Source organism: Lepidochelys olivacea (assembly GCF_965140295.1).
Source record: "Lepidochelys olivacea isolate rLepOli2 genome assembly, chromosome: 7".
Lineage (NCBI taxonomy): Eukaryota > Metazoa > Chordata > Testudines > Cheloniidae > Lepidochelys > Lepidochelys olivacea.
In genome coordinates this window covers 93257285-93275904 of record NC_140417.1, presented here as the reverse complement: position 1 = coordinate 93275904, position 18620 = coordinate 93257285, and the positions used below count along the sequence as shown (strand labels likewise).

The 18620-nt window shown below is 48.9% G+C and overlaps 1 protein-coding gene across 2 annotated transcripts in view; it reads right to left on the bottom strand.

The window, feature by feature from the left end:
* Nucleotides 1-18620, bottom strand: part of TBC1D12 (TBC1 domain family member 12) — a 100392-nt gene that overhangs the window by 39297 nt on the left and 42475 nt on the right. The window contains exon 3 of one of the 2 annotated variants that reach the window (XM_084634848.1): nucleotides 9957-10013. The exons of the other annotated variant lie outside the window; for it this stretch is intronic. Coding sequence (XP_084490974.1) covers nucleotides 9957-10013 — 57 coding nt within the window. The remainder of the gene's footprint in view (nucleotides 1-9956; nucleotides 10014-18620) is intronic. 2 annotated transcript variants of the gene reach the window in all.

Sequence of the window (18620 nt, the reverse complement as noted above, 5' to 3'; positions counted from 1 at the left end):
AGCCCTTAACACTCTTTTCTCTAGGTTCACTCCTGTCATTTTGAACTAAATACCTCTGATTTTTATATCATTAGTCCTCAATTAGACTTCTTTTCTGGGGCACAGCGGATACTGGCAAACTCACTATACCCGATGCTCTTATTAAAATCAACAGATAGGGCTCTACATTAATTCATATAGGGTAGAGAATTGTCTAATGAGTTCACACAGTTCTTTTAGGGTCTTTGTTTAACAAAAAGTTAAGGCTAATTCCACAATTCACAGCACTTTCAAAGATACAGTCACCACAAGAATGTGATACAAGAACTAATTTTTTTTAAAATAGAACTGTTCAGGAATAGATTTTCCTATATGAGAGTTTTTTTAAAAAAAATTACTTTGTATAATGCCTATTCCAGAGAAAAAGAGATTGGATTTACAGTAATGGTAAAACTTATCTAATAGATATGTGAGAGAGACTGAAATTGAAAGGCAAGCCTATTGACAAGCGCTTAGCAGTTAGGTAGCATTCTATCTTTCAGACTATGTAAAGCTTTAATAGACCCACTCTCGCTGCTATCTTTATTTATCAACTTCAACTGTTGAAACAGGATTCCACTCAGTTTTAATAAAACTGTAAAAGGACATAAAAAAATTTACATCAAACTCTCAGTATGTCAGTGCAGTTACGGGTGGTAATGATATAAATAGCACCACGCAAAAAAATTACAGAAGACTTACATTAAAATAAAATATAAGTGGTCTTCAAATAGCACACCAACTAGACCAGAGGTGGGCAAACTACACACTACAGGCCACATCCGCGGAACTGTCCTGCCCGGCCCTTGAGCTCCCCTCCCCCACTGCCACACAGGTAGCACAGCTGGCTCAGTCTGGGTGGGAGGGCTGCGAGCTCCTGCTGCTCTGCGTGGCATGGTAAGGGGAGGCGCTGGATAAGGGGAAGGGGGTCCTGGGAGGCAGTCAGGGGACAGAGAGCAGTTGGATGGGGCAGAGGTTCGGGGGGTTGGATAGGTGGTGGGGGGGCAATAAGGGGGAAAGGGAGATTGGATAGGGGGTGAGGTCCCGAGGAGGGGGCGGTTTGGGGCGGGGGGTTCGCAGGAGGGGGCAGTCAGGGGACAAGGAGCAGGGGGTGTTGGATGGCTCGGGGGTTCTGTGGGGGCAGTCAGGGGGTGGGAAGTGGGAGGGGGTTGATAGGGAGCGCGGGCCAGGCTGTTTGGGGAGGCATAGCCTTCCCTACCCAGCCCTCCATACAGTTTCACACCCTGATGTGGCCTTCAGGCCAAGAAGTTTGCCCACCCCTGAACTAGGCTTTCAAAAGATACTGCTCACTGAAAACTTTTCCAACTTACCATACAAAGAGCATTGCTATATCTGTACAGATTTACAGTCTCATATTACAAAATATTTACTACATAACTAAGTTGAACAATGCTAATCAAGCAAATTAAGCCAGTTAGAATGATAATATTAGGCTGTTTCAAAGCCCTTATCTACACTAGGACTTTAGGTCGAATTTAGCAGCGTTAAATCGATGTAAACCTGCACCCGTCCACACAATGAAGCCCTTTATTTCGACTTAAAGGGCTCTTAAAATCGATTTCCTTACTCCACCCCTGACAAGGGGATTAGCGCTGAAATCGACGTTGCCGGCTCGAATTTGGGGTACTGTGGACACAATTCGATGGTATTGGCCTCCGGGAGCTATCCCAGAGTGCTCCATTATGACCACTCTGGACAGCGCTCTCAACTCAGATGCACTGGCCAGGTAGACAGGAAAAGAACCACGAACTTTTGAATCTCATTTCCTGTTTGGCCAGCGTGGCAAGCTGCAGGTGACCATACAGAGCTCATCAGCACAGGTGACCATGATGGAGTCCCAGAATCACAAAAGAGCTCCAGCATGGACCGAACAGGAGGTACGGGATCTGATCGCTGTTTGGGGAGAGGAATCCGTGCTATCAGAACTCCGTTCCAGTTTCCGAAATGCCAAAACCTTTGTCAAAATCTCCCAGGGCATGAAGGACAGAGGCCATAACAGGGACCCGAAGCAGTGCCGCGTGAAACTGAAGGAGCTGAGGCAAGCCTACCAGAAAACCAGAGCGGCGAACAGCCACTCTGGGTCAGAGCCCCAAACATGCCGCTTCTATGATGAGCTGCATGCCATTTTAGGGGGTTCAGCCACCACTACCCCAGCCGTGTTGTTTGACTCCTTCAATGGAGATGGAGGCAATACGGAAGCAGGTTTTGGGGACGAAGAAGAAGAGGAGGAGGAGGAGGTTGTAGATAGCTCACAGCAAGCAAGCGGAGAAACCGGTTTTCCCGACAGCCAGGAACTGTTTCTCACCCTAGACCTGGAGCCAGTACCCCCCGAACCCACCCAAGGCTGCCTCCTGGACCCAGCAGGCGGAGAAGGGACCTCTGGTGAGTGTACCTTTTAAAATACTATACATGGTTTAAAAGCAAGCATGTGAAAGGATTACTTTGCCCTGGCATTTGCGGTTCTCCTAGATGTAGTCCTAAAGCCTTTGCAAAAGGTTTCTGGGGAGGGCAGCCTTATTGCGTCCTTCATGGTAGGACACTTTACCACTCCAGGCCAGTAACATGTACTCGGGAATCATTGTAGAACAAAGCATTGCAGTGTATGTTTGCTGGCATTCAAACAACATCCGTTCTTTATCTCTCTGTGTTATCCTCAGGAGAGTGAGATATAATTCATGGTCACCTGGTTGAAATAGAGTGCTTTTCTTCAGGGGACACTCAGAGGAGCCCATTCCTGCTGGGCTGTTTGCCTGTGGCTAAACAGAAATGTTCCCCGCTGTTAGCCACAGGGAGGGGGGAAGGTTGAGGGGGTAGTCACGCGGTGGGAGGAGGCAAAATGCGACCTTGTAACGAAAGCACATGTGCTATGTATGTAATGTTAACAGCAAGGTTTACCCTGAAAGAGTGTAGCCACTGTTTTATAAAATGTGTCTTTTTAAATACCGCTGTCCCTTTTTTTTTCTCCACCAGCTGCATGTGTTTCAATGATCACAGGATCTTCTCCTTCCCAGAGGCTAGTGAAGCTTAGAAAGAAAAAAAAAAAAACGCACTCTCGATTAAATGTTCTCCGAGCTCATGCTGTCCTCCCACACTGACAGAGCACAGACGAATGCGTGGAGGCAAATAATGTCAGAGTGCAGGAAAGCACAAAATGACTGGGAGGAGAGGTGGCGGGCTGAAGAGAGTAAATGGCGGGCTGAAGACAGGGCTGAAGCTCAAATGTGGCGGCAGCGTGATGAGAGGAGGCAGGATTCAATGCTGAGGCTGCTGCAGGACCAAACCAGTATGCTCCAGTGTATGGTTGAGCTGCAGCAAAGGCAGCTGGAGCACAGACTGCCACTGCAGCCCCTCTGTAACCAACCGCCCTCCTCCCCAAGTTCCATAGCCTCCACACCCAGACGCCCAAGAACGCGGTGGGGGGGCCTCCGGCCAACCAGCCACTCCACCACAGAGGATTGCCCCAAAAAAAGAAGGCTGTCATTCAATAAATTTTAAAGTTGTAAACTTTTAAAGTGCTGTGCTTCAAGTGCTGTGTGGCATTTTCCTTCCCTCCTCCACCACCCCTCCTGGGCTACCTTGGTAGTCATCCCCCTATTTGTGTGATGAATGAATAAAGAATGCATGAATGTGAAGCAACAATTACTTTATTGCCTCTGCAAGCGGTGATTGAAGGGAGGAGGGGCGGGTGGTTAGCTTACAGGGAAGTAGAGTGAACCAAGGGGCGGGGGGTTTCATCAAGGAGAAACAAACAGAACTTTCACACCGTAGCCTGGCCAGTCATGAAACTGGTTTTCAAAGCTTCTCTGATGCGTACCGCGCCCTCCTGTGCTCTTCTAACCGCCCTGGTGTCTGGCTGCGTGTAACCAGCAGCCAGGCGATTTGCCTCAACCTCCCACCCCGCCATAAACATCTCCCCCTTACTCTCACAGATATTGTGGAGCACACAGCAAGCAGTAATAACAGTGGGAATATTGGTTTCGCTGAGGTCTAAGCGAGTCAGTAAACTGCGCCAGCGCGCCTTTAAACGTCCAAATGCACATTCTACCACCATTCTGCACTTGCTCAGCCTGTAGTTGAACAGCTCCTGACTACTGTCCAGGCTGCCTGTGTATGGCTTCATGAGCCATGGCATTAAGGGGTAGGCTGGGTCCCCAAGGATACATATAGGCATTTCAACATCCCCAACAGTTATTTTCTGGTCTGGGAATAAAGTCCCTTCCTGCAGCTTTTGAAACAGACCAGAGTTCCTGAAGATGCGAGCATCATGCACCTTTCCCGGCCATCCCACGTTGATGTTGGTGAAACGTCCCTTGTGATCCACCAGAGCTTGCAGCACTATCGAAAAGTACCCCTTGCGGTTTATGTACTCGGCGGCTTGGTGCTCCGGTGCCAAGATAGGGATATGGGTTCCGTCTATAGCCCCACCACAGTTAGGGAATCCCATTGCAGCAAAGCCATCCACTATGACCTGCACCTTTCCCAGGGTCACTACCCTTGATATCAGCAGATCTTTGATTGCGTGGGCTACTTGCATCACAGCAGCCTCCACAGTAGATTTGCCCACTCCAAATTGATTCCCAACTGACCGGTAGCTGTCTGGCGTTGCAAGCTTCCACAGGGCTATCGCCACTCGCTTCTCAACTGTGAGGGCTGCTCTCATCTTGGTATTCATGCGCCTCAGGGCAGGGGAAAGCAAGTCACAAAGTTCCATGAAAGTGCCCTTACGCATGCGAAAGTTTCGCAGCCACTGGGAATCGTCCCAGACCTGCAACACTACGCGGTCCCACCAGTCTGTGCTTGTTTCCCGAGCCCAGAATCGGCGTTCCACAGCATGAACCTGCCCCATTAGCACCATGATGCATGCATTGGCAGGGCCCATGCTTTTAGAGAAATCTGTGTCCATGTCCTGATCACTCACGTGACCGCGCTGACGTCGCCTCCTCGCCCGGTATCGCTTTGCCAGGTTCTGGTGCTGCATAGACTGCTAGATAATGCGTGTGGTGTTTAATGTGCTCCTAATTGCCAAAGCGAGCTGAGCGGCCTCCATGCTTGCCTTGGTATGGCGTCCGCACAGAAAAAAGGCGCGGAACGATTGTCTGCCGTTGCTCTGACGGAGGGAGGGGCAACTGACGACACGGCTTACAGGGTTGGCTTCAGGGAGCTAAAATCAACAAAGGGGGTGTCTTTACATCAAGGAGTATTTCAGGCAGGACTTCACGGAGGGTTCCAATAAGAAATGGTGCACCTAAGTTATCGTTCTTATTGGAACAAGGAGGTTAGCCTGGCCTCTCATTGATACATGGCTAGATTTACCTCGCTGCACCTTCTCTGTGAGTGACTGCAGTGTGACCTAGAGGAATGAGTCCCCTAGACAGGGGAGGAGGCAAATGAGTACAAAACAAATCTGGTCTATTTCTTGTTTTGACCCACTCCATCTATCTTTTACATCTTTGGCTGGCAGCAGACGGTGCAGAAGGACTGCATGCCATCCACATCTCATGGCTGCTCGGCAGAAGATGGTACAGTACGACTGCTAGCAGTCCGTTTCGCCTGCAACTCTTGACTTAAAAAATGGCCAATGATGGAGAATCCACCACAACCCTTGGTAAGCTGTTCCAATGATTAATTGACTTCATGGTTAAAAATGTAGTTTATTTCAAGTCTGAATTTGTCTAGCTTCAACTTCCAGCCACTGGCTCAGCTTTTTCTGCTAGACTGAAGAGCCCATTATTAAATATTTGTTCCCAATGCTGATTACTTATATATGTAATCAAGTCACTCCTTAACCTCCTCATTAAGCTAAATAGATTGAGAGCCCTGAGTCTATCACTATAAACCATGTTTTTTAATCCTTTAATCATGCTCATGGCTTTTCTCTGAAGCATCTCCAATTTATCAATATCCTTCTTGAACTATGGGCACCAGAACTGGACACAGCATTCCAGCAGCAGTTGCACCAGTGCCAAAGACAGAGGTAAAATAACCTCTCAGCTGCTACTCAAGATTCCCCTATTTATACATCCAAGGATTACACTAGCCCTTTTGGCCACAGCATTGCACAGGGAGCTCATGTTCAAATGATTATCCATCACTACTCCCTAACCTTTTTCAGAGTCACTGCTTCTCAGGACAGAGTCCTGCTTCCTGTAACTATGGCCTATATTCTTTGGCCCTAGATGTGTTTTACTGAACCAGAAGATGTGTTGAGAAACACTGGCTCCCAGGTCAGAAGAACAAAGCAGATAGCCAAAAGCTTGAGTACATTAAAGCTCAACTTGCACTTTTTGCACCCTAGAAAAGTAGGTGAACCCGAAGCAGGCTCCTCCCCAGCCCAGGAGACATGTATCTGAAGTTATGCAGGTAAGGCTATGAGGAGGTAAATGAGGTAGACACACTATACAATGGGGGTGGTGTTCCCATCAGGCCAGGGGAACAGAGGGGCTCTTCCCAAGAGAAGAGCAATTTCCATCTGATCACAAGAAAGGAAGGGACTGAAAGGGACATGCATTTTCTATTCCTGAGGGAATTCTGCACCAAAAAATTAAAACTCTGCACACATTTTAAAATCCCTGCAAACTTCTGCATATTTTATTTGTCAAACTAACACAATATAATCACACCATTTTCAATTATTTGCTGACAAGTTTTTTGAAATAAAATTATCAAAATTATTTAAAAACACTGGTCAGCAAATAATTGAAAATGGTGTAATTATATTCTGTTATTTTGACAAATAAAATATGCAGAACTTTGCTGAATTTTAAATTTTTTTATTTTGGGGGTATAATTTCTTCAAGAGTACCAGGGTTCTTTCAGTGTGGCACAATCCAGGTACAAGCATCTTAGTAGAAGGTGGGTGGAGGGGCTCCTTTGGAGGTTGTGGGTGCAGGGGAAATGGGACTCTGCAGGGGAATCCAAGTGAAGGTGGTTAGGGCTCAGCAGGGAGGGCTGGGATGGGGGGGGCTCATCTGGGGATGTGGGTGCTGGGGTAGTGGAGCTTGGTAGGGTTGGGGTCAGGGTCCAGCTGGTTGTGACTCAGTGGGGTGAGGGTCTTAATGGGGGGGCCTGTGTACTGGGGGGCTCCTGATGCATGGGGTGAGGCTCAGTGGGGTGGGTTCTGGGTGCAGGAGGTTACAGGCGGTGGTGATGCTTGGGATGGGGGGGGTGTCATCCAGATGCACAGGGGTTGGGCAGATGGGGGAGAAGCTCCCCCTACAGTGACCCCTTTTCCCCATGGCTGAGGAGCAACAGGGCCAGGAAGGGCAGAGGGGTCACTGTAGGGGGAGCTGCTCAACCCCCACGCATATGGACCCCCGCACCCAACCTCCCTCCCCCCCACACCCAGACCCTCCCCTCCCCCCAGCCAACCCACCTCCCCATGGTACAGAGCTTCCTGCAGCCAGGGGAGGTTTTGGGGATTGATCTGACCCAGACCCAGCGACTGCGTGCAGCAAAAGGGGAAGGGAGAACTCAGTCTCCATCCACCTCCTCCTGCCCAGGACTAACATCCCTGGGCAGCCAGACTGGCCCCAGACCTATACCCCACCCCCTATGCAGTGACTTACCTCTTTTCCCCGGCTGCCCAAAACTGACACACCCGCGTTGCCAGGGAGGAGTGAGTGAGCACTGATGCAGCTTCTCTTTGCTTCCCCACAGAAAGTGGTGATGCAGGAACCAAAGAGAATCTGCAAGGGGACACGCAGTGGTGCAGAATTTCCTCAGTAGTAATGTACTATTGCCCATAGGAGCAAGTTCATATAGGCCACAAAACCTCCCAAGATAGGCAAAGTCATGCTGACTGGGTGAAATACGTGGAAACACCTTAAGCCTGGGAGGATTAAAGTGTGAGAAGTGTGTCATGAGAAAGAAAAGCTTTGACAACCCATGCACAAGTGATGTAATTCCTGGGAGGAAGACAGGTGAGAGACTTTCCCTTGGTTGATTAAGGACCTATTGTGGGCTTTGTAAATTAGAACCCTGTCTTGGAGAACCCAGTTTAGTGCAGATGAAGAGGTCTTTTAGGTGGGATACACTTGTAATCACTATCTCAGCACAAGCTTGAAAACAGAACTGACAAGATAAAGCCACTATGAACTAACTAGACTCCAAAGAGCAGATACTATATTGCAAAGAAAAATCCCCAAGGGCAAAGTGAGGATAATGCAAGTAGACCAACAGCCATGAAAACATGAGGAATTCCCTGAAGTCCACTGAACAGCTTGAATAGTAGATCTTGGAATCTCTACACAAAGTTTGTTTGTGGGACCATCTGAGACAGCAAAGATGTAGGAAGGGGTGAAAGTCCCCATGGTGCATGTGTCAATCAGAAGACAAGTGTAGAAAACACTGAGATAATTCTTCTGGGAAAGATAACATGATGGTTCTCTTGCAGAGGACTTCTGTGACCAAAGTATGAGAATCTGAGATCAAAAAGGACAAGTGGCAGCTGGGAAACCTGAAGAATGAGGGGGGCGGGCGGAACACACTGTTTATCACTAACTCCCTTATGTAGATATCTAAGGTGGCTCAAATGATAACCAATCAGTCCACCCCAAAAAGGTGGTAACACCCACAAGCATAAATTGTGTGTGGGGGTAGGGAAGAAGATGGCAAAGCCTCTAGATCTGTGGCAAAAATGGTAGCATCAGAGGTTGCTTTACATAAAAGTAGATGGTGAGCCAGGCAGAATCTATAAAAAAAAAAAAGAGTGTGCCTTGAGATGGTGTTTGAAGAGAAGAAACTTAAGGAAGATACTACATTCAGTTGTAGAGCAAAAGATACGAAGGCCCAAGTGTGTGGTATTCCAAAGGTGAATGCCATACCTTCCTTTCAGTGGAATCCAGTGGAGAAACCATCCAGTCAGTGAAACAAAGTGGATTTTCTATGGGCAAATTAACATTGTCATTCATCCTAAGGATAGAGAATATTATGTCTTGGAGAGATTGCATATTAATTTGCCATGGGACAGGATCATGAGGCCTCTAGTCTACACTCTCTCATTCAAAGGAAGCTATGTTGAAAATGGAACTTAAGGGGTTCTTGTGCTTTAATTATTGGGAGGGTCTTTTGAAAAAAAAGTCTACTCAGGCTGAGACTTTAGAACTATGACCCCCAATGTGGCAGGAGTCCAGAATGGACTCTTGCTCCATGTGAGGGGCAGTCTGGATCCTGATGCATCTTCAAGCTGGTGTACTTTAGATCCTCATCAACCAAAACTGGCATCACAAGAGAGGAGACTAGTCTGGAGAAGAAACGCCACTACAGCGGGGAAAATGCATGCAAAAATCAGAACCTAGGGCACTCATTTATCTAAAATTGGTTTGAGAGAAGTCAGGGTGGGAAGGACAATTCCCCCAGGAAGAATTTCTGCCCTTGCATGATTTGAGGGCTCCAAAAATCAAGGATTAAATCCTGTCAAAGCTTCTTATGACTTCAGATACCTTGACAGGCAGCCATTGCATCAGGAACAGCTGGACCAAAGATGCTTGCAGGAAGCATACAAACAAAAAATTATGCAATCAAAGATGTCAGCCAGAGAATATTTTTTTGAGACACCATAACTCTATTTTCCACTTCGCTTCCTGGTAGGTGAAGCCAAACCCATAGCAAAACACTGTACTGTTGAAACTCTTCATTTGGACTATAACCTACTATATACCTTCTGCTATTTAAATCCAAATTAACTGGTACATTAGTAAAAAAGCAGTGGCAATTTTACATCAATTCTTAAATTACATTAGTGAGGTCAATAAGCGTGAAATTTACTTGTTGCTAATGGTACCTAATGACTGGATGATTTAGTGCCATAACTACTCATGCTACCATGAAAATGTGATGTTCATTCTACTTTAATGATTGCTAAACAATCCCATGCATGGCACAGAATGTGACTAGAAAGAATATATTAAATTCCATACCCCTGTGTTTAACAGATTGAGAGTAGATACTGATGTAACACTGCCAGAACTGTCATCCTAATGAGAAAAACAGAAGTAAAGCCTTAGTAAAAAGTTGTAAAAAAGTCATTCAAATATTGCAATATGTATGTTAAAACTCATTTTTCCACAGCTTTCTCTATTCCTAAAGTACTTTTTACTTTGAGGCAAGGATGCCATCTGTCCTAACATGGGCTTGCCTTACCTTTCCCAGATATACCAGGGTGTAGCACAGATGTGAGGTCTCACTTGTTAAAGACTCACATTTTGTATGTGTTGCAATGGGGGGTCATAGAGCTTTCATTCTGAGACAGGTCTTCCTTCTCCTTTCATCCTCCTCTTTCACTCCAGCCCAGTTTTTACAATTCTTCTTTTCTGGGATCAAAACCTCAAGCACTTCATAGCGTAAACTCTGTGGCCAAGGGTGCAGATAGTCTGTTCCACAATTATAAACACTCCCTCCATTACTGGAAACTGGGGATATACATATCTGCTAAACTATTAGTCTCTCATGAAGCAGAAACACACATGTACAATGTCACACCAATTTTGTGACTCATACTGTAAAAGACAGCACGGAAACAAAAGGTTAAGAGATTGACAAAAATTACGATTAAGTAGTATTCAAGAGCTGAGCTAATTGGTACCACTCTAAAAAGAGTTTCTCTATTAGAAATGTTAGTAATTAACTGTAGCTAACAATCAAGCTAACTTAAGTTTGAAAAGACATTAAAAAACTTCCTGTATCACATTTTTCCCCCTTTTTGACACTATGGCATCAGTCTGTCCATACATCAGAACAAGATCTACCTCTTTGGAATTAGCATCAGTAAAATCCATCATGTTCAAGAAAAGTACCTTTCACAGAGAACGAGCATGTCATCTGAATGACAGACTTAGGCTCTGATGGCCTATGATGAGGCTATGAATTAATTCAAATCCAGATTGCTGGCAATGGCGGGGGGGGGGGGACACCTCAATTGTTACTTACATTGAGTAATACAAGTTTCAGCTACAAGTCTATCAAAATAAACCTAGATATTAAGAAAAAAAAATCTAACCACAAATCTCTAAAAAGGAGACACTAAACAGATAGCAAATAAGGGTAATTTCTATCCCAAAATACCCATCTTCACAACATTTTTCACATAAAACATTTTAGATACATTCCCAAATCCAAAACCTTAACTCTTCAGTCCTTGAACTTAAAAGTTAACTTCAGAATAAGTGCTCAATGATCATGTTAATTGTTAACATACTGTAAACTCAGGCGTTTGCATTACTGTTTCTACCGCCCCCTCGAAAGATGTTTTAATAGAGATTTATAGGAACGCAGGAATTGCAATACTAGGTAAGATCCAGTGTCCATCTACTCCAGTACCTGATAATTCAGAGAAAAAAAGCAAAAACCCTACAATAGACAGATATGAGATAATCTCTGACTCTTAGACTGACTAAACCTCATGCTTCAAGGCTGTTAACATATTCCTTCCAAATGTAACTGGATATTCTTTATAACCTTGTGTGTCCATATAAATATTCAGTCCCTTTTCAAATCTTCAATTCTTGACCTCAGTGACCTCCTGTGGCAGTACGTACCACAGATTAGTTACATGTGTGAAAATATTTCCTTCCATTCATTTTTAATTTCCCACCTTTTAATTTCACTGAATTACACATTTGTTCTCATGTGACGAGACAGGGAGAAAAGTACCGACCTACCTTTTGAATAAAAGTTGCATAATGTTCCCTCTTATTTGCTTAAGGTAAGCAACTTCAGCATTTTCAATCTCTTCCATGAGAGGTTTTCTATGTCCTTGATAAAGTACCCCATTTACCAATAAGTTTGTATAAAAAAAAATTGCACAATTTAATTTGTAACTGTATATACATACTCACTGTTACATGCTACTTAATAGAACTCTTCCTTTAAAACTATTTCTCCCCACAATAGCTATAATTACCAATGTTTCAAAATGAGTCATCTCTCTAGACTGAGAAAGACGGAATGAACTGTGAGGCAGCTTCAGTAGATATGAAGATACTTGGAATTACTGGTCATCCATCCAAAGTCACAAAACCATAGAAGAGGGTAGAATGAACTCAGACAGAACAGAAGATTAAGGCCATCCATGTTGAAACCTTTGAACTAGTAGAACAAACAGCCATTAAAACCTCCGGCAAATGTTTTGGAAAAATCTCTTTGCTGGATCTGCTATCTTTTGGAACCAAGCCAGATCACAGTCCCATGCACACAGATGAAACTCCAGGATAAAACAAACAGTTACTTACCTTCTCGTAACTGTTGTTCTTCGAGATGTGTTGTTCACATCCATTCTACATTAGGTGTGCGCGTGTCGCATGCACAAGCGTCGGAAACTTTTTCCCTTAGTGACTCCCGGCGGGGCCCCCCAACTGGTGCCACTACGCCGTGCATATATACCCCTGCCACCCAACCCCCTCCAGTTCCTTCTTGCCGGTGACTCCGACAGCAGGATAGGAGGGTGGGTGGTGGAATGGACATGAACAACACATCTCGAAGAAGTTATGAGAAGGTAAGTAACTGTTTTTTCTTCAAGTGCTTGTTCACATCCATTCCACATTAGGTGAATCACAAGCTTACCTGTGGAGGAGGGTAGGAGTCACAGAACAACTGATTGGAGGAACGCTCTGCCAACTGCCGCGTCCTCTCTGGCCTACTGGTTGACCGCATAGTGGGTCATGAAGGTCATGCACCGAGGACCAGGTGGCTGCTCTGCAGATCTCCTGGATCGGGACCTGTGCCAGGAAAGCAGTGGAAGTCGCTTGCGCCCTGATCAAGCTTGTTATCGAAGATGAGATCCACTGCGCCAACACCGGGGGGCCTTTCATCCTCTCTGCTACGGCCACGAACAGCTGCGCAGATTTACGAAAGGGTTTGGTGTGCTCCAAACAGAACGCCAGCGCTCGACGGACATCCACAGTGTGTAGGCTGTGATGACTTGGGTCCACATGGGGTTTTGGAAAAAACACTGGCAGACAAATGTCCTAGCCCAAATGGAATTGCATGACCACCTTAGGGAGGAACTTGGGGTATAGCTGGAGCTGCACCTTTTCCTTGTGAAACACTGTATACGGTAGCTCAGAGGTGAGAGCCGTCAGCTTGGACACCCTTCTGGCCGAGGTAATGGCCACCAGAAATGCCACCTTCCAGGAAAGGTGGAGGAGGAAGCAGGTAGCGAGGGGCTCAAACGGGGGTCCCATAAGTTTAGACAGGACTAAGTTAGGGTTCCAAGGAGGGACTGCGGAGCATGAGTACGGGAACATCCTCTCCAATCCTGTAAGGAACTGTCCCACCATTGGGTGGGAAAACACGAGCCCCCCGAAAACCCCAGATGGAAGGCAGAGATGGCCGCCAGTTGCACTCTAAGTGAGGACAGGGCCAGCCCCTGCTGCTTGAGGTGCAGGAGGTACTTGAGAATGGCTTACACCAGGGCCTGGCATGGCTGCACCTGTCAGAGCTCACACCAACAGGAGAACCTTTTCCACTTGGCCATATAGGTAGCCCTGGTAGAGGGTTTCCTACTGCCAAGCAGAATCTGCTGCACAGGAAGGGAGCCCTGGCTCTCCAAGGCATTTAGCCACAGAACTTCCACGCCATCAGGTGTAGTGATTTCAGGTCAGGGTGGAGAAGCCGCCCACCATTCTGCATGATGAGGTCCCGGTGCAGGGGCAGGACTACCGGGGCCTCCACCGACAGCTCTAGGAGTATTGTGTACCAACGTTGAGGGGGCCGCACCGGGGCAATGAGGACCACCGCCGCCCTGTCCCTGCGTACCTTGAGCAGCACCTTGTGTGCCAAGGGGAGCGGGGAAAATGCATACATCAAGCTCCTTCCCCACGGGATCGCAAATGCGTCTGCGACTGGGCCACACGGGCACTAGGCATTGTCCCTGGTGACAAACAGGTCTACTCGGGGAAACCCCCACCTGCAAAAGAGCGAAAGCATGACGTCTACTCTGAGATCCACTCGTGCATGCGATACAACCTGCTGAGGTAGTCTGCCAGCTTGTTTTGCACCCCCGGGAGATATGCCATTCTCCTCGAGGCATCCTGGGCTATACAAAAGTCCCAGAGGAGGAGAGCCTCAGAACAGAGCAGCGAGGAATGGGCCCCACCCTGCTTGTTTATATAAAACATGGCCGTAGTGTTGTCTGTCAGAACTTTCACGCCGTGACCACTCAGAGCGGCGTGAAAGGTCTGGCAGGCTAGACCAACTGCCCTGAGCTCTTTCACATTGATATGAAGCGACCGCTCTGCTCCGGACCACAAGCCCTGAGTCCTAAGGTCCCCCAGGTGAGTCCCCCATCCGTGGTCTGACGCATCCGTCACCAGCGTCAGGTCCAGCTGTGGGGTGGCAAAGGGGATGCCTTCGCAAACCACCAGTTGGGACTGCCACCGGCATAGGGAGTCCAGCACATCCCTTGGGGATGTCACTACCAAGTCCAGAGGGTCCCTGCCTGCACGGTGCACCCAAGCAAGCCACACCTGCTGTGTCCCGAGTCTCAGTCTGGCATGCCTGACCACGTGCATGCATGCTACCATGTGGCCCAGCAGCCGCAGGCAGCACCTGGCCGTTGTCATTGGAAACTGATGCAGGGAGGCCACCACTTGCTGGATAGCTTAGAAGCGGGATACTGGAAGGCTTGCCCTGGTCTGCACTGCATCCAGAACCACCCCTATGAATTCCACTCTCTATGTGGGCACGAGAGTGGACTTGTGGACGTTGACCAGGAGCCCCAGCTCACCGAACAATCTGAGGGCCACCTCCATGTGTCCCCACACTTCAACGATTGGCTCCTGACGGGTCGATCCAAAGCGGAAGTACGAGTAAACCCGGACTCTCTGCCTCCATGAGAAGGCAGCCACCACCACCACACATTTTGTGAACACCTGTGGGGCCGCAGCTAGACCGAATGGGAGAACCGCAAATTGGTAATGCTCTTGGCCCATGGTGAAGCGCAGGAACTGCCGATGAGCTGGGTGGATGGTGATATGAAAGTACGCGTCCTTCATGTCAAGGGCAGCATACCAGCCTCCCGGCTCCAGAGAAGGGATGATGGTGTCCAGGGAGACCATGCGAAACTGGGCCTTGACCAGGAACTTGTTGAGCTCTCGCAGGTCTAAAATGGGACGAAGGCCCCCTTTGGCCTTGGGGATGAGGAAGTATTGGGAGTAGAAACCTTTCCCCCTTAGGCCGTGCAGCATCGCCTCTACCGCCCCCACCTGCAGCAGCGAGTGAACCTCCTTCTCTAGGAGATGCTCATGAGAGGGGCCCCTGAAAAGGGACGGGGAAGGGGGGTGGGAGGGAAGGAAGAGAATTGCAGCGAGTACCCGTTCCATACCGTGCGTAAGACCCAACGGTCCAAAATAATGCTGGACCACGCACGGGAGAAACGGGCCAGGCAGTTCAGGAAAAAGGGGACGGATCCGGTGACTGGTCTGGTACGCTGTCCTCGAGCATATCTCCAAAAGCTTGGCTTAGTGCCCGGCTGGGATTTGTGCTGATCTTGTTTATTATTGCACCGTCGCCTGTTATCCCGCCTCGCCTATGGTAAGGCTCATGCCTATGATGAGGCTGGTACTGACGCTGAGGGGGAGGCTGTGGCTTAAAGGGCTTCCTCTGCGTCACCGGGGTGTGCATACCTAGCGACTTAATTGTAGCCCGCAAGTCCTTGAGGCTATGCAGCCTTGCGTATGTCTGGTCCAAAAAGAGCCGAGACCCTTCGAAGGGGAGGTCCTGGAGTATACTCTGGACCTCAGGCAGCAGGGCTGACTCCTGCAGCCACGCCGAGCACCTCATGACTAGCCCCGACGCGATCATTCTGGCTGCCGCATCTGCTGAATCCAGGGAGGCCTGGAGAGAGGTCTTAGCCACTAACTTGCCCTCGTCCACTCCTGTAAACTCCTGTTGGGAACCTTGTGGGAGGCTGTCCTTAAAAAGTTCCCCACCGCTGCCCAGGAATTAAAATTATGCCTGTTGAGGATGGCCTGCTGATTAGCAATCTTCAACTGAAGGCCCCCCCTGCGACGAGTACACCTTTCTGCCAAAAAGGTCCAGGCGTTTTGCCTCCTTGGCCTTAGGTGCCGGGGCCTGCTGACCATGGCGCTCCTTTTCGTTCACCGCCGAGACCACCTGGGAGCATGGACTTGGGTGGCAAAATAGAAATTCGTAGCCCTTTGATAGGGCAAAGTACTTGCACTCCACACCCTTGGCCATTGGAGCGCTGTAGGCTAGGGTCTGCCATATAGTCTTATAATTCGATTGGATGGTCTTAATGAACGGGAGCGCTATTCTAGATGGACTTTTGGGGCTCAAAATGTCCACCATAGGGTCCTCCTGCTCAACCGTCTCCTCAGCCTGCAGCCCCAAGTTCTGGGCGACCCTATGCAGTAGCTCCTGGTGGGCTCTGTGGTCTATGGTTGGAGGGCTGGACACTGCTGTTCCCGCCACCGCCTCATCCGGAGAGGATGAGGAGGTTAGCTGCTGCTCAGCCCCCTCTGGCTGGTCCTCCTGCTCCCCTTCTCCCACAGGAGGAGCCTCTGGCTTGGCCTGGGGCTGGAGACCTCAGGGCAGCACCAGACTCAGTGCTGGTCTTCCCGATTTATCCTGGGGGGATGCTGGAGACCTGTATACTGTGGCTTCCGGCACCGTCGATGCAGGGACCAGGACCACTGCACCGAGTAGCTCGTCCTGGACGGGGCCCCTTTTCACTGTTGATAGGCCCAAGGAGTCCAGAAGGGCCAATGACATGGCGGCCCCCATTGGGGGTGCCACCCCGTCGGAGGGTCCTTGCTGTCTGGAGCACGGTGCGAGGGACTGTAACGGCTGGAGTCGGCGCCGGACTGCAGCGATGCTGACCGCGAAGGCCATGGCGGTGCTGACACTCTGTGCCAGTGGGAGGTCGACGAGCGGCTCCTAGCGGAACGGGAGCGAGACCGGTACCAATATCCCCAGGACTGGGAACGGGATCTGGACCAGGACCGGGACCGGCGTTCTTGGGACCGGGATCGGAGCCTGCGGGAGTCCTCCGGCAAGAGCCGTCTCGACTCCTCCTGGTGCCGGGTATCATGCCTCTTCTGTGACCTCCTCACGCCGATCCACTCCCGGTACCGTGTCTTCCTTCTGAGCCACAGATAACTGGGAGTCCGCAGACACGGAGCTCGACCAGGACCAACTCCCGGAGCGGTGCCAGGACGGTGTCCTCAAACAGCACACCATTGACGGCTTACCCCTCAATGGCACCTGTGGCATGGGTGCCGGAGGATTCTCTCTGTACAGGAGGGGGCTCGTTGCTGACAGCTCAATGAGGTCCTTTGCCGCCTCAAAGGTGCCAGGCGTGGAGGGCTGATCCATTAAGTCCTCAAGCCCATTGTCCGCACTGAGCTCACTTAGGCCTGGGCTCGGTGGGACTTGTGGCGCTGGAGCCGCTAGTGCCAGAGCCGGTACAGCGGCCTTTCCACTCGTATCGGTGCTCGGGGCCTCGAAGGAGCTGGCCTCCTATGCGGGGAAAGTCCACGCCTTCCTTTTGGCTGTGCCGTGGGCCGCACCCGGGAGGACAAGCAGTGCTAGGGCCTAGTCTGGCGCTGTGGAGTTGACCACTTTTGGTGTTTAGCCGGTGCCGGGTCTCCCGACGGCTCTGGGGCACTACGCACCAAGGAAACTGGAGCCAGCGTCGGGCGCTGTAATGCAGTGGTAATTTAATGCTTTAAACGAAAGTCTCTTTCTTTCTTTGGTCTTGGCTTGAATGCGTTGCAAATCTTACACTGCTCAGTTTGATGTTCTTACCCCGGGCAACGTAGACACGAGCCATGAGGGTCACTAACTGGCATAGGCTTGTGGCACGTGGCACAAGCCTTAAACCTATGGGCTTGCGGCATGCCCCATGGTGGGTGCTGGAAGCCTCCAAGCACCTAATCACTTAAGTGTCCACAACAAAGTGTATGCTAACTAACTGATAACAGCTATCTATAAGAGAAAGGCTAAGGGACTGCTCTCATACAAGAGAGGTTGTCCAACACTGTCACGGATGGTAAAAAGGAACTGGAGGGGGTCGGACGGCAGGGGTATCTATGCACAGCACCGTGGCGCCAGTCGGGGTGGCCCCGCCAGCCCGCCGGGAGCCACTAAAGGAAAAAGTTTCTGACACTCATGCATGCGACGCGCGCACACCTAATGTGGAATGAACGTGAACAAGCACTCGAAGAAGAACTTAAAGATTTCCAGACATGGAAGCTACTCCCAGTAGAAAGTAAGAAAGGCTCTGTTTCAAAGAAAAATCCATTTCCTCCTGCCCTGCACTTAAAAAAGGGCCTGTAATGGCTAAGACAAAGCACCCAGTCAGAAAACTGGATCTATAAAACCAGTTGGACTCCCCCAGATCTGATGAAATCTTAACTTTCTCGTTTAACTTACCTTCAAAGAAGCTAGATTGTGCAAACTAAACTGACCTTAAAAAAGGTGATAAAGAATGAGCACAGAGACTCAACCTTTCCCTTAGAGTATTATTTCTTTAGAGCCTCCGAGATATACAGGAAATCTTTTCTATCGCATTCTCAACAGTTGAAATTTACATATTTTATAGCAGTCAGCAAGAGGGATTATCC